Source organism: Pseudophryne corroboree, chromosome 6 (assembly GCF_028390025.1).
Source record: "Pseudophryne corroboree isolate aPseCor3 chromosome 6, aPseCor3.hap2, whole genome shotgun sequence".
NCBI classification, from domain to species: Eukaryota; Metazoa; Chordata; class Amphibia; order Anura; family Myobatrachidae; genus Pseudophryne; species Pseudophryne corroboree.
Genome location: NC_086449.1, coordinates 424,833,427 through 424,849,999, shown reverse-complemented (window position 1 = coordinate 424,849,999; position 16,573 = coordinate 424,833,427). Strand labels below are relative to the sequence as shown.

The following is a 16,573-nucleotide window of genomic DNA, read 5'->3' as shown; positions in this document are numbered from 1 at the left end:
GGATCTGTGAAAGTCCAGATTTCGGCCCTATCCATTTTCTTTCAGAAACAATTGGCTGCCTTCCCTGAGGTTCAGACCTTTTTGAAGGGAGTTCTGCGTATCTAACCTCCCTTTGTACCGCCTACGGCGCCTTGGGACCTTTAACGTGGTGTTGCAGTTCCTCCAGTCGGATTGGTTTGAACCTCTACAGGAGGTAGAGGTCAAATTTCTTACATGGAAGGCGGTCACGTTGTTGGCCTTAGCTTCTGCTAGACGTGTGTCCCAGTTGGGGGCTTTATCCTGTAAAAGCCCTTACTTGATCTACCACGAAGATAGAGCTGAGCTCCGGACACGTCAGCAGTTTCTTCCGAAGGTTGTGTCGGCATTTCATATCAACCAACCTATTGTGGTGCCAGTGGCTACTAACTCCTCAATTACATCAAAGTCCTTGGACGTCGTAAGGGCTCTGAAGATATATGTGAAGTGAACTTTTCGTCACAAAAAGTCGGACTCTGTTTGTCCTATATGATCCCAAGTAAATTGGGTGTCCTGCTTCTAAGCAGACGATCTCTCGCTGGATCAGGTTCACTATCCAGCACGCTTGTTCTAGGGCAGTCGTGTCCAAAATCTGTTAAGGCTCTACTCGTAAGGTGGGGTCTTCCTGAGCGGCTGCCCGGGGTGTCTCGGCAGTACAACTTTGCCGAGCGGCAACTTGGTCTGGGTCGAACACGTTTGCAAAGTTTTACAAGTTTGATACTTTGACTGAACTTCAGATCATCAGAGGCCAATCAGTTCTGCAGGAGCCTCCACGCTCTCCCTCCCATTCTGGGAGCTTTGGTAGATCTCAATGGTACCAATGTGGACCCCAGCATCCTCTAGGACGTGAAAGAAAATAGGATTTTGGTTACCTACCGGTAAATCCTTTTTTGTCGTAGTCCGTAGAGGATTCTGGGCGCCCACCCAGCACTTCGTTTTCCTGCAAAATGTTAATTGGTTCAGTTCAACTTCGTTTTAGTTGAATTCTGCATTGTTACTTGGTAAGTAATGTTTCAGCGTTTGCTGAATGTTCAAGCTACGTTGGCTTGTCGTGCCTTGTATGTGTGAGCTGGTATGAATCTCAACACTATCTGTGTATAATTCTTCTCGAAGTTGTCCGTCTCCTCGGGCACAGTTTCTAGACTGAGTCTGGTGGGAGGGGCAAAGAGGGAGGAGCCATCCCACACTCTCAAACTCTTAAAGTGCCAATGGCTCCTGGTGGACCCCATGGTACTAATGTGGACCCCAGCATTCTCTACGGACTACGAGAAAAGGATTTACCGGTAGGTAACCAAAATCCTATTTTCCACATGTTGCCATTTTGTCCCTTCCTTTCTTTGTTCTGTATACCCATAATTTGTTTTATTTTCAATAAAAAACTATTGATGATAAAAACTAAAAAAAAAAAAATAAAAATAAAAAGCAAACAGAAGAAGTTGTTCACTTCCTGCTATCCTTCGCTGATCTGGCTGGTTCCACGTTCTCTGCTCCTCCAGTGGCTCCTGCTCCCCTGACCGGCTTCCAGATAAGCATTGGGGGCTGACTTCCACAACACCGCATACACGGAGCATTTAAACATCTTCAGAATATATAAATCTGTGGGAGATTTTTGTACTGCTTTTTGTTGTTTTAAAATAGACCCCTATATGTCTTATTACTGCCAGTCAGTATTGCCAGGGAGATGAACATTTCTTAGCTGCCCTGACTACATTTGGTGTTTGTATGTTTTGTTTTTTTAAATTAGGCAGTTCAATTTTTCGTGTTGATAGAATGTGGGGTTTTTTTTTGTTTTTGTTTTTTAAGATTGAAATATAATTTGTCACAAAACGTAAATTTGGTTAATGTTAACCACACAGACTGATGAAATAGTTTTATTTGATCAGATGTTAGATTAACATACTTATCATGCGGACAGTAAGAAATAATGTGCACAAATTTGCAGTCTCAGCAGTGGTGGTAGGAAGTTTGAGTATGGGCCAGGAAATAAGTAACAGCACCATAATGAGATGAGCCCATATACAGTAAGTCCTCTAAAGATTCTGGGGGTTAATCAGTATGGATTGCAGAGTCTGCTAAAAAGCAGAATCTGTAGTCCGTTCTTATGCATGCTGAGGGCTGCCGATCGCAGGGCAAGGTGCCCAGCATGCAGAATGGCCTGCCCAGCGGCTGCGACTGCAATTTAATTGCGGTCGCAGCAACTGTGGACAACCCATTGCAGCTAGGCTGCGTATACAGGAGGTCTGCCGCCATTTTTTTAGATCGGAGTGGCTACGTGACGTCGACCCTCCCCCGTTTTCCCCACGCCGCCCCCGCACCACTCCATTGCTTGTCCTGTGAATCAGGTGCAGGCGTTTGAGCCTAATGCGTCCCGAATGCATTTGGTGGCCGCTGCTGGGCGTATTGCTTAGTGATGCAGCCTGAATAACCCGGTGTGCTTAAACAAAAAAAAGTGATTAGACCATGAGGTTAAAAAAAGTACTAATTCTGGTTTGCAGTCTAATTGTTTTTTTTACATTTTTTCCAGAAGACCTGGGAAATATAGGCAAGACAGTGCAAAATTTCAGACAAATGCAGTGATGGAGGTATCTAGATTATGCCTGAAGTCTCCACATCTTTACTGCTCTATAAGATTCTGGTCTGATAGCACTAAAAGCAAAGACATTTGGTCTTCCACCACAATTTGTAGCACACAAACTAATCACTCGCTAAGGCGGGGATCCCCTCACCTTTTTGAAGATATATACTGTTAAGCGGGTAACTGATGCCTACAAAGTTATACATTTGTATTTATATTACTGCTTTCTGCTTTAGATTACTGAAGACACTGGAAGTAGATGAAACAAATGAAGAATGCTCAATGTCCAGCAACCAATACCCAAAGGAGATGGTGCGAAAACGCCAGAACTCGGCCCACAGCTCCAGGAGTAGTGACTCCTCACGATCTTCAAGAAAGAGCTTCAAGTTGGATGCCCGATTAGAGGAGGATGTGACCAAGTCAATTAGGGACAAAAATGGTAGATTCGTCAACCCTTGGCCCACATGGAAAAAACCTGGCTATCGGGAAATTATGAAATGGGTGATCACTGAGAAAAATAATAGCAGTGTTCCTAGCTCAAAAGAGGTATTTTACTTACAGTTCTTAACCACTTAACTATGTTTTCCCTTCAAAACCGTTCATAAAATATATATATTTTCTGCAGCGGGGTACACTGGTATTCCACAGGGAATAACATTGGGGTGTAGAGTTGGTTCTTGATCCGAGGAACCAACAGGCTAAAGCTTTGACTGTTCCCAGGATGCATTGCACCGCCTCCTCTATAACCCCGACTCCAGGCACTGGAGCTCAGTTTGTAAGTTGGTGCCTGCAGAGCAGGCAGCCAACAGGTGGGGCTGCGCTAGGCAGCCCTGAAAAGAGCTTTATTTAGAAGACTTCAAGGGCCGCAGCACTTTTATGTCAGTCTGACAGTCTGTGCTGCGGCTCTATCACCTCCCCAGCAGCACTGCATACTCCCGCAGCCTGGTTCCGGGTACTTGCGGCGGTGGCGCACGGACTTAAGGCACACACCGCTGACGCTCTCCTGGATCGCGTGGCTGCACATCAGGGAGGAGGTAAGAGGGTCCCCAAGGTGGTACCCACCGCTTAATCGCGATCCGGACGCGGTCCCAGGAGACGGATCGCGCCGCTGGGAGTGGACTCTGTACTGCACAGGGACCCCACTATATCCACCAGGGCAAGGGAGCACAGGTTGAATTTACTAAAATCCGTTTGTTATAGGCTCCACAGTACCCGGTGGTGAGGACCAGCAGAGGGGATAAGGCGCTGACCTGTAGCCCCTCCCCCAGCTCCGGGTGCCATCTACTGCTGGTGTTCCCGCCCTGGAGCTGCATTTCACTCTCCCTCACTCCCTGACTGAGATTTTGGCGCCATCTTCACTACTAGCTGGGCTGATCTCCGGGACTGCAGGACTCTGTCTCCTCTGTAAAGCCGCCTGTCTCATCAGCGCTGTGTATTTACAGGCACTTAAGTGCCCTGGGCAGCAAAATACCTAAATAAATTGGCTAAAAGGGGGCATAAGATGCCCAGGCACAGCCCTACCCCCGCCAGTATAAATATTATGTAAAATCTCTGAGGTAAAAATGCGCCATTGCGGGGGCGGAGCTTCTTCCTCAGGCAGCCAGCACACTGCTCAGCGCCATTTTCTCTCATCAGGCTGCAGAGACATCGCTGGTCCTCCTCCACTTCTGACTACAAGTATCAGGGTGCAAAACAGGGGGGGGGGGGGGCACAAGCGAATTTGGTGCTTTACAAGTGTGTTTACTGTGTAAAACAGCGCTGCATGTCAGTGGGCATTTTGTGTTCACAGGCATTAGATACTGGCGCTGGGGTTGTGAACTGGCTGCTCCTAAACTGTGTCCTTCTGACAGATTTTACTGTGGGTCTGTCCCCTATAAGTCCCAGTGTGTCTGTGTGTGTGTGTTGTGCACGTGTGTAAGACATGTATGAGGCAGGGAGTTCTTCCCCGGAGGAAGCCATTTTAGGGACACAGTCTTGTAATGTGGTGGCGCTGCCGACACTCCAAGAGCCTGCATGGGTGAAAGAAATACGTGATAGTATGCATCATATCAGTAGGAGATTAGATAAGTCTGAATCTCATGCAGATTGCTGGAGAAAATCTGTGGAAGATGTGATATTTCAGGGTTCTGTTCTTCCATCCACAGGCGACCCCTCTGGGTTACATAAGAGACCGTTTGCAAATATTGTGAATACTGATACCGACATGGACACTGATTCCTGTGTCGACGATAGTGACTCCAGGGAAATAGATCATAAATTGGCAAAAAATATACAATATATGATTGTGGCTATAATGGAGGTTCTGGAAGTCACGGAAGCCACTCCTGTACCTCAGGAGAAGGCCTATTTCTATAAAGAAAAGAAATCTAAGGTCACTTTTTCCCTCCTTCCCACGAGCTGAATACTGTCTTTGAAGGGGTGTGGCTGAATCCCGAAAATAAATTTCGTATTCCCAAGAGGATTCAGATAGCTTATCCTTTCCCTGTGGAGGACAGAAAAAAAAATGGGAGTCACCCCCTGTGTTAGACAGTGCACTGTCCAGGTTGACAAAGAAGGTAATTCTCCCTGCACCTGGCACGGCTTCACTAAAGGAGCCGGCAGACCGTAAAATGGAGACTACATTGAAATCCATTTATGTTGCCAATGGTACGCTACTCAGGCCCACAATTGCTTGCGCGTGGGTGAGTCGCGCTATTGAAAAATGGTCAGAAAGCCTGTCATCGGAAATTGACACGATAGATAAAGATGAGATACTACTTAAGTTAAGGAATATAAAAGATGCTGCTGCATACATGCTAGAGATGATGAAAGATATTGGACTCTTGGGTTCAACGGCCGCTACCATTGCAGTATCGGCTCGGCGGGCGTTGTGGATTCGCCAGTGGAATGCGTATGCAGATTCCAAGCGGAATATGGAGGCTCTCCCATATAAAGGTGAGGCCTTATTTGGTGATGGACTAGATGCGTTAGTCTCGGTGGCTACCGCAGGTAAGTCGACTTTATTGCCTTCTGCTCCTGCACCGGCAAAAAAGACATATCACTCTCTCACATGCAGTCCTTTCGGCCCAATAAATACAAAAAGGCAAAAGGTTCCCCCTTCTTTGCAGGTAGGGGAAGAGGAAAGGGTAAGAAGTCCACAGCGGCTTCAGGATCCCAGGAGCAGAAGTCAACCCCTAATCCTGACAAATCTGCAGCATGACGCTGGGGCTCCCTTGCGGGAGACCGCTCGGGTGGGGGCACCTCTCAAACTGTTCAGCCAAGGTTGGATTCAGTCTGCCCTGGACTCCTGGGTTTTACAGATAGTATCCCAGGGGTACAAGCTGGAGTTTCAAGACGTTCCCCCATGCCGATTTTTCAAATCGACCTTGCCAGCTTCTCCTCCAGAACGAGAGGCAGTAACAGCGGCAATTCAAAAATTATGTCGGGATCAGGTCGTAGTCCTGGTACCTTTGTCACAACAAGGGGAGGGGTTTTATTCAAGCCTCTTTGTAGTTCCGAAGCCGGACGGCTCGGTCAGACTGATCCTAAACCTAAAAAATCTGAATCTCTACTTGAAACGGTTTAAGTTCAAGATGGAATCACTCAGGGCAGTGATTTCCAGTCTGGAGAAGGGGGATTACATGTAGTAGACATAAAGGATGCTTACCTGCATGTTCCCATTTATCCTCTTCACCAGGCTTATCTGAGATTCGCGGTTCAGGATTGCCATTACCAGTTCCAGACGTTGCCTTTCGGTCTATCCACTGCGCCGAGGGTATTCACCAAGGTGATGGCGGAGATGATGGTCCTCCTTCGTCAAAAAGGAGTCAATATAATTCCTTATCTGGACGATCTCCTGATAAAGGCGAGATCCAGGGAGCAGTTGCTACAGAACATCACACTCTCCCTGTCCATACTCCTCCAACAACACGGTTGGATCATAAATTTTCCAAAGTCACGTGATGATTCTGGACACAGAAGTTCAGAGAGTATTTCTTCCGGTGGAAAAGGCTCTGGAAATCCAGAAAATGGTAAAACAGTTATTGAAACCATCAAGTGTGTCGATCCATCAGTGCATTCGGTTGTTGGGAAAAATGGTGGCGGCCTACGAGGCCATACAGTTTGGCAGGTTCCATGCCAGAGTATTCCCGTTGGACCTGTTGGACAAGTGGTCGGGATCCCACCTACACATGCACCGGAAGATAGTCCTGTCGTCAAAAGCCAGGATTTCGCTCCTGTGGTGGCTACACAGTTCACACCTACTAGAGGGACGCAGGTTCGGGATTCAGGACTGGGTCCTGGTAACCACGGACGCAAGTCTCAGAGGCTCGGGAGCTGTCACTCGGGGAAAGCTTCCAAGGAAAATGGTCAAGTCAGGAAGCCTGCCTTCACATAAACGTGCTGGAATTGAGAGCCATTTACAACGGCCTTCAACAAGCGGTACATCTTCTTCTTCAAGATCATCCCATGCAGATCCAATCGGACAGTGTAACAGCAGTCGCGTACATAAACAGGCAGGGCGGAACGAAAAGCAGAGCGGCAATGGCAGAAGTGACGAAGATCCTCCTCTGGGCAGAAAGACATGTAAAGGCTTTGTCGGCAATTTTCATTCCGGTAGAGTAGAGTAGTAGAGTAGACAACTGGGAAGCAGACTTCCTCAGCAGACATGATCTCCATCCAGGAGAGTGGGGCCTCCACCAAGAAGTCTTCGCTGAGGTGACAAATCTTTGGGGAGTTCCTCAAGTAGACATGATGGCATCTCGTCTCAACAAGAAGCTTCAGAAATATTCTTCCAGGTCGAGAGACCCTCAAGCAATAGCAGTGGATTCTCTAGTGACCCAGTGGGTATTCCGGTCAGTGTATGTCTTCCCTCCACTTCCGCTGTTCCCAAAAGTTCTCAGGATCATAAGAAGAACGAGGGTTCGAGCAATCTTCATTGCCCCAGACTGGCCAAGGAGGGCTTGGTACCCAGATCTTCAGGAGTTGCTCATAGAAGATCCTCTGCCTCTTCCCCTTCGCGAGGACCTGCTGCAGCAGGGGCCGTGCGTGTATCAAGACTTACCGCGGCTACGTTTGACGGCATAGCTGTTGAGCGCCGGATCCTAGCCCGAAAGGGTATTCCAAAGGAAGTCATTCCCACACTTATTCAGGCCAGGAAAGGAGTAACGTCAAAACATTACCACCATATTTGGAGAAAATATGTGTCTTGGTGTGAGTCCAAGAAGGCTCCTACGGAAGAGTTTGAGTTGGGACGTTTTCTCCATTTTCTGCAGGCTGGTGTGGAGGCGGGCCTTCGATTGGGGTCAATTAAGGTCCAGATTTCGGCCTTGTCAATTTTCTTCCAAAAACAATTGGCCGCTCTTCCAGAGGTTCAGACCTTCGTGAAAGGGGTTCTGCACATCCAGCCTCCATTTGTGCCTCCAGTGGCACCATGGGACCTTAATGTGGTGTCGCAGTTCCTTCAATCGGATTGGTTTGAGCCTCTACAAGAGATAGAGTTGAAGTTTCTCACTTGGAAAGTGGTGATGCTTTTGGCATTGACATCTGCAAGGCGGGTGTCTGAATTGGGGGCCCTGTCTCACAAGAGCCCTTACCTGGTCTTCTATGAAGATAGGGCAGAGTTGAGAACTCGCCAACATTTTCTTCCAAAGGTGGTTTCATCTTTCCACATAAACCAACCTATTGTGGTGCCAGTAGTTACTGACACGTTCACTGAGTCAAAGTCTCTAGATGTAGTTAGAGCTTTGAAGATTTATGTCACTAGAACAGCTAGGATACGGAAAACAGAGGCTCTGTTTGTCCTGTATGCTCCCAACAGGATTGGGTGTCCTGCTTCCAAGCAGACTATTGCGGGCTGGATCAAAGGTACGATTCAGCATGCACATTCTACGGCTGGATTGCCGTTACCTATGTCGGTGAAGGTCCATTCTACTAGGAAGGTGGGCTCATCCTGGGCGGCTGCCCGGGGGGGGTCTCTGCATTACAACTTTGCCGAGCAGCTACTTGGTCAGGGTCAAACACATTTGCTAAGTTCTACAAGTTTGACACCTTGGCCGATAAAGACCTCAAGTTCGGTCAATCGGTGCTGCAGGGTCATCCGCACTCTCCCGCCCGTACTGGAGCTTTGGTATAAACCCCATGGTCATGAAGTGGACCCCAGCATCCTCTAGGATGTATGAGAAAATAGAATTTTGATACCTACCGGTAAATCCTTTTCTCCTAGTCCGTAGAGGATGCTGGGCGCCCGTCCCAGTGCGTACTTTACCTACAGTTTTTTGTTCATTAGAATTACACGTGTTGTGTTATATTGGTTTCAGCATGTTGCTCTAATTGGTTCATGCCTGTTGGTGTGTGTTATGTTGAATGCCATGTTGTTCGGCATGGTTGAGGTGTGAGCTGGTATGTATCTCACCACTAGTATTAAAGTAAATCCTTTCCTCGAAATGTCCGTCTCCCTGGGCACAGTTCTTATAACTGAGGTCTGGAGGAGGGGCATAGAGGGAGGAGCCAGTTCACACCCATTGAAAAGTCTTAAGAGTGCCCATGGCTCCTGCAGAACCGTCTATACCCCATGGTCATGAAGTGGACCCCAGCATCCTCTACGGACTAGGAGAAAAGGATTTACCAGTAGGTATCAAAATCCTATTTTTGGTATTTTTTACTGTGTGTTTCAGTCACTTCATTTCGCTGAAATCCTCTGTTTTGTATCCTGTGTTTACTGTCACATAACATAGGGTTTTTTTGCAGATATTGCATTTATCTGGCTATATTGTACCGTTATGCCCTACGGCTACGTTCCCTATAATGTCTGCCACACAAGGCGGGATATCCGCGGATGCTTCTGCATCCTGCAGTATTGGTACCACGGATTTACCTGAGGGGGAAGTTTTAGCTGCTGTTGCAGGCGCTGCGTGCCATACTCCCAGTCTACCTGCAGAACCTGTGGCCAATCAGGACCCACCTTGGGCAGTGTTCTCAAGTATGCTGAGTACACTTGTGACACGTCTTGCATCCCCCTGTGGGACCTCCTGTGCCATTGCAGCCACATATTTTCCCTGTAGTTAATCCGCCATGGGCGAATACTCTGTCTACCCAATAACAATTGAATCAATCCTTTGTTAGACAAAAGTCTACCCCACGCCCCTCTGGGGCCAAGGGGTCATCTAAAAGGGCCATTTCTTCCTCACAATCCACTAAAATTTTGGATCATTCTTCAGATGAGGATGAGGAATATACTGATCCGTCAGACACTGATACAGTTGCTTCTGATGAGGAATCTACAACACAGGTTGACGTTCCTGACCTAGTGGAATCTATTAAGCTAATTCTTCAAATAGATGATGACATTGAGCCTACTACTGCGTCTAAGAAACCTGATAAGTTCAAACGTCAGAAGGTTGCTAAAGTAGTCTTACACATTCTGACCATTTAATTGACATACGTCAGGAATCCTTGTCGTCTCCAGGAAATAAATTTTCCCTGTCTAAAAAGATGCTAGCTCGTTATCCTATCCCTGCGGAGTTGAGTAACAAGTGGGAAAAACCACCGCCGGTGGACTCTCATGTCGCCCGTCTAGTGGTGTCGTGTACTCAGCCTGTCACCTCACTGAAGGAACTGACAGATAAGCGTTTGGAGTGATGCCTGAAGTCTATTTACTCACAGCTGCTGTACATAGGGACCCACTATGGCAGCCTCCTGGGCTGCAAAAGGAATTGAAGCATGGGTTCAGGCAATTGAGGATGAGCTGCCTCAGGACTTTTCTGACACTGCCAGACAATATCTGTCTTATATTTTTCTTTTTCATCCACTAGGGGTCACTGGAGTACTCTTGGGATATGGACGTGGCGGTAGCCGGGAATGGCACATATTTAAATATTTCAATTAGTAACTGGCCATCCCCTCCATACTCCCATAGACTCTTCAGTATTTTTCTGTGCCTCTAGTCGGAAGGTACTATGGACTGAATGTCCTTCGATTCTTCAAACAAGATTATTTTTTTCAAATTTTTTTTTTCCTACCTGATTCCTTCCCAGCTTATAAAGAAGCGTGGGTCCGGAATCAGTGGGGCTGCAGAAGTGCAGCAGATGGTCTGCCGGTGCTCATAAGAAGGGCCCCGCCATTGACCAAAATCAGCAGAGCTAATGGCAGCCTCCGGCTGCACAAGGACGCAGGACGGCGCTTAGCAGAGAAGCCCCGTCGGGTGGTGCAGGTAATGAGCGGTTAGGCAGCTCTCACTGCCGCCGCTCACTCACTCACTTTTATTGTATATTGCGGACGGTAAGCTCACGCTGCCGCCTATTATGTGGGGACTGTGTGTATTTATATATTTATCATAAACAGCGTTCCCCTGCTGCTCATCAAACCCCTTACCTGTAACGGGACAATTGTACAGGGCGAGCGAGCCCCGGTACTGCCGCAGGGCCGCTCGCTGCTCCCCGGCTCTCAGAAGGGAGCCAGCGAGCATTTCCCGGCGCTCGCCGCTCCCCGCCTCTCCTGCGCCCGCAATACCGCTCTCCTCCTCCCTCCCCCGGTACGGCTCTGGTGGGGTGAGCGGCCGAGCTGACCGCGGACAGTTGCTGCCGCGGCCCGCTCTGGCATCCGCTCACCAATCTCCGGCTTGCACACGTAGCCGAACTGCTCGGTGTAACCGCCGGTCTCTGTTCACGCCGCTCCCAGGCTTTCGGCTACTCAAGGTACGGAGCTCAAGGGGGGAGCGGTGGGGGGAAGCTACCGTTTTCCGTGTATATAGGCTGCAGCTGCAATTGTGCAGTAGAAGAGGGGGGGAGGAATGCCGCAGGGAGGCCCTCATAACTAAGCTGCGTTTAGGCAGCAAATGTGCAGGTTTTAAGCCTGTCAGGGGGTAAAAGTTATTATTATTCCTGCTGGGCACTATAAGAGCCTCTGTTACCTGTAGAGGGAGATATATATATATATATATATATAGATAGATAGATATAGATATATATATAGATTTATATACTGGATGGATATGTATATGTTTACAGAGAGGTGCATATGTATGTGTGTATATATTTATAATGGGGATTGGTGTATCAACTAACATTGAAGTCTTATCTTGCAATAGCAAGCACATGGCGGACACCATTTTAACACTACTTCCTGGTTCTTCCCCGGAAGTTGCTGCCCTACAACACTCAGCCTCTGGAGGAGCCGGAGTGGTGTTAGGAATATCATTTTCTTTGTTTGTACTGCAAATGTCACTATTGCAGTTAAACACGTGCACTGTAATGCAGATCTATACACACTTTACTTACGTGGTACTAAGTCATGGTACTGGTCTGTCCTTCTGTACTGGCTTGTAGGTGTACATAATCAGTCAGTCTAATGCAAAGCAAGCAACTTCACTGCAGAGTCGGTCAGACAGTATGTCGGGTGCATACGACTGCACCCTTGCCGATCCTCTTTGGGGGGGAAGGCTGGCGCATGTACTGCCTTGGGAAAATTGTTATTATTTGTTTTATAGTTTGGGAGTTTCTGCTACGTTGCTTGCTGCCGAATCGACGCCAGCCCTCATATCACATAGCAGGCAACAGGGCAGTACGTCAGGTTCTCAACGAAGACTGAACAACATTCTTCCAATAAGAGACAATTGTTATTATTGGTGTTATACCTTGCCAGTTTAAATACCCGTCAGAGCGTACCCTACAGTATACAGCAGCATGGGTGTTGCTTTGCCCTGCTTTGGTGGGGGTTCCAGGTTAACAAGGCTGTAATGGCATGGCAATACAGGTCACGTTTGCCCTACAATAAAAACACCTTACACTTCTCGCTGATCACATTTGTAATTCTGCTCATCTCGCCTTTCAGATTCACTAGTTACGGCATGACGGCCACTTTCGCTACGTTTTTAACAGGCGGAGTCAGATTATAAACGAGAATAGAAGCTTTACCTTACGCTGGCCACAAGGGGGAAAAAAAATCTGATTCCTTACCTTTGTCCATACAAATTCCTGACTAGAAATACTTAGGATATAGGCTTTACGCTTCAGTCATTTCAAGGCCGTGCTACAGCAGCAGCCATACCCAGACCATGTGGTAGAATACGGTACTGCCACCTAACTCGAGACATCTCTAATCAAGTGTCAGAGGCCTTTACAACTAAGCCACTGACATAATGGGGTTCCAGCCCATCTCCGAACAGCCACAGGTGGGTGGATCCGCAAATTTACGGTTCACAGCGTACAAAATACAGTTCAACGGGTTTCCATCATTGCCATTTACAAGACAGGTCTACCTACGTCGTACAACAAGACGGCGGTTCTGCAGACCGTGACACAGGCTCTAGTAGTCTCAGCAGTTTAATACCGCAGTTAACACCAGAGTCACAGTTATTATTCCGGTTGGGATAGTTCCAAAACTGGATGATTCTGTCAGTCTGGTACTGACCCTACAGACAGTACGTCGCTTACTACAGATCCAACATGGACTACTTGCAGTTGGCATGTTGGAAGCCACAGTAATTCTGGATTACGATGTATCTCGCACTTTGACTAATCAGGCCTACTTATGGGTTGCTGTAAAAACCATGCTTACTTTCAAGTGCTACCGCTTGCCTTCCTATCGGCGCCTCAGGTAGTCACAAGAGTCAGGATAGTTCATCTCAGATCCCTGAGAGCGATAACAGTTCCCTGCTTTGCAGGTCTGCTCATGAAAGCTCCGTCTCAACACTTATTCCTGCAACGGGCCTTACTAACGTACAATGGCGTCGTTCAGCACGATTGGATTGTTAACCTCAAGAAATCAAGCCTCATTCCGACACAAAGGATTCATGCATAGGAATGATTCGGTGGATAAACGGATTTACCTGCCTGACCACAACACACAAAGTGTTCGTCATCACGTACAGTTAGCACGCAATCCACGAACAGTCTCGGTACGTTTTGGCATTTGACTATTAGGAAGGAAGGTGGCGTCTTTCAACGCACTCCAGTTCGCAAGAGTGCACTCAGGTCATTTTCACCTAGATGTTATTGCATGTATCTACAAATTCATCAGATAGTGCGTTTGTCTCCAAGGGCCAGAGTATCACTACTCTGGTGGCTCCAGGTGCACAATCTCACCGCAGGGAGACTGTTCGGCGTCTGAATTTGGATAATTCTAAATATGGACGCGAGTCTCAAAGGTGGGGGACCTAGGGTCCCAAATGATCAACTTCACAAATCACGGAAGATTGCGGTCGAGTACATGTCCTGGAACTCAGGGCAATTAACAACGCGCTGCCGCAAGTAGTGCACATGCTCCGTTCTCAGACTGTCCAGGTGCGATCAGACAACACGACGGCGATCGCATACATCACCGATCAAGGAGCAATTCCAAGTCGCATGACCATGCGGCGAGTTGCTTGAATCTTCAATTGGGTCGTGTGTCACCAAATTATATAGTCAGCAGTGTTCATTCTCGGGAGTGGACAGCTGCGAGGCAGCTTATCCCAGCTGTCAGGATTTTCATCCAGGAAACTGGGCATTGAATTCAGAAGCGCCCCAGATGTTAGTCCAGCAGTGGAATTACCCACAGGGGGATCTAATGGCATCTCGCAAAAAAAAATAATCGTCAAACAATCCACTATGTGTCCAGAGCAAGAGCTCCAAAGGCAGTGGCAGTGGATGTTCTCACGATCGCGTGGCTGTACAGCTTTGTGCATTTGTTTCCACCGTTTCCGCTGGTTTCTCGGTTGCTAAAGTGGACCAAACGAGAGTACACAACGGTCATACTAGTGATGCCTTATTGGCCTCGGAGAGCATAGTTCTCGGATTTCCGCAAACTACTCGCAGCTGATCCTTGACCACTTCCGCCACGTCCGGACCTGTTACAACAGGGTCCGTTCCTTTACCCCGATTTAGCGTGGCTGCGTTTGACGGGGTGCCTGTTGAAACCGCCCCTTACGACCAGAGGGCGTTCCAGAATCTGTCCTACCAACCATGTTACGTGCTAGGAAGCCAGTTACGGCAGCTAATTATCACAGGATTTAGCTATATAGGTTGGTGGGAGCTCGGACGTTTCCGACATCATCTATTCCGTCTTTTAATATTTTTTACAGACTGGGATAGGTGGAGGACTACGTTTCTACACTCAAAGTGCAGATTTTTGCCTTGTCAATTTACCTTCAAAGGCATTTGGCTCTTTTACCGATTGTGCACACCTTCCTGCAAGGTGTCCTCAGACTACAACCTCCATTTATACGACCTACAGCGCCATGGGTTTAGTTTTTTTTTTACAGTCTTTATATTTTGAACCCTTACATCAAGTGGATATTTAGTTTCTCACTTGGAAAACAGTTTCTCTTGGCCTTAGCAAGGCGTGTTTCAGACTTGGGTGCCTTGTCATACAAGCCACCGTATCTTGTGCTCGTAGAGCGGAACTTCGCACGAATTCCTTTTTCTCACCAAAAGATGTTACGCATCACTTAATCAATCGTAGTTCCTGTGTTATCAGTATGTTCAGGAACTACAGTTACTTAAGATGTGGTACGCGCACAACGCGTTTATGTAGCCAAACATTAATAGTAAGTAAAACAGACACATTGATTGTTCTCTATAATGTAGTTAAGATGGCTTGGCCAGCTTCCAAGCAGACCTTATACCATACGTCAGGCTTAGCTTCATCATAGGCTACAACCGCCATCAGTGTCAGGCCATTCCACACGTTCTTAAGAACGTCATAGGCAGGCTAAAACCGCCTACATCAGTGTCAGACTATTCCACACGTTCCTTGTGAACATCATAGGCAGCAGGTCGTGGACCTTCTCAGAAACAACTTGGACGAGCTGCTACAGGGTCATCGGTGAATGACCATCAGTGCACACGTTTGTGCCCTTTTACAAGTTTGCTACGTTTACGGCATCAGCATCTAGCTTTGGCCGTCTAGTGTTGCAGGTGCCAAACAGCTCTCCCGCCCAAGGGGGAAACTTTGGTACGTCCCAAGAGTACTCCAGTGACCCCTAGTGGATGAAAAAGAAAATAGGATTTTGGTAATTACCAGGTAAATCCTTTTCTTTGAATCCATAGGGGGCACTGGACGCCCACCCAGAGCAGTTTTACCTGTCTTGTGGTAAGCTCAGTAGATCTTATGGGAACACATTATCACCAATGGATACGATGTTATGGTGATATATATTATGGTGTCAACTGCTTAGTTGTCAGTTACGTTATGTGTCAACTTTAATGTTGACCGTTATAATTTACGTTATGTGTCAACTTTAGTGTTGACCATTATATTATAATGTTATATGTAATTCTCTATAGGTCATATAATGTTATATGTAATTCTCTATGGTTCATCCTCTATATCGCTCCTGTTCGGCCCAGTAAAAATACTGAAGGGTCTATGGGAGTATGGAGGGGATGGCCAGTTACTTATTTAAATATGTGCCATTCCCGGCTACGCTCCGTCCATATCCCAAGAGTACTCCAGTGCCCCCTATGGATTCAAAGAAAAGGATTTACCTGGTAAGTACCAAAATCCTATTATCACAGCCTCCCACTATATTCAGGAGGCGGCCTCTGATGCAGCTCTAATGGCGGCCAAGGCATCTACTACGTCTATCCTGGCTCGTCCACTTATGTGGTTGAGGTCATGGAAGGTGGACCTGGACTCCAAAAAAAAAACCTTGGAGGCACTTCCTTTTAAAGGAGACATCCTATATGTAAAGCATCTGAACAAGATTGTAACTGACTTGGCTACTGCCAAGACTGCGTGCCTCCCAAATACTAATCCTTCTGCTCCGAAGGCTAAGAGTACCACCTTTCGTTCCTTTCGACCTCCAGGGAAGGCAAAGGGTCAAGCGTATTCCAAAACCGCTAAGCCTTAATGTAAACAATCCTGGGCTGCCTGTCAGCCTGCTTCCAAGACCAGCCTGCTGCATGACGGGGCGGGCCTCCTCCTGGGGGACCCAAGGGTGGGAGGCCGACTTCTGCAGTTCGGCCAGGCCTGGTTAAAGACCACTTCGGACGCCTAGGTGCGGGAAGTTGTGTCTCACGTGTATGC

At 47.5% G+C, this 16,573-nt stretch overlaps 1 protein-coding gene across 3 annotated transcripts in view; it reads left to right on the top strand.

Annotated features, from left to right (window-relative positions):
• The window catches only part of NAPEPLD (N-acyl phosphatidylethanolamine phospholipase D), a 74,522-nt gene that overhangs the window by 31,690 nt on the left and 26,259 nt on the right, over positions 1 to 16,573 (top strand). For all 3 annotated transcript variants that reach the window (XM_063927005.1, XM_063927006.1, XM_063927004.1), the window contains exon 2: positions 2,827 to 3,136. In XM_063927005.1, coding sequence (XP_063783075.1) covers positions 2,873 to 3,136 — 264 coding nt within the window. In that variant the 5' untranslated portion in view covers positions 2,827 to 2,872. The remainder of the gene's footprint in view (positions 1 to 2,826; positions 3,137 to 16,573) is intronic.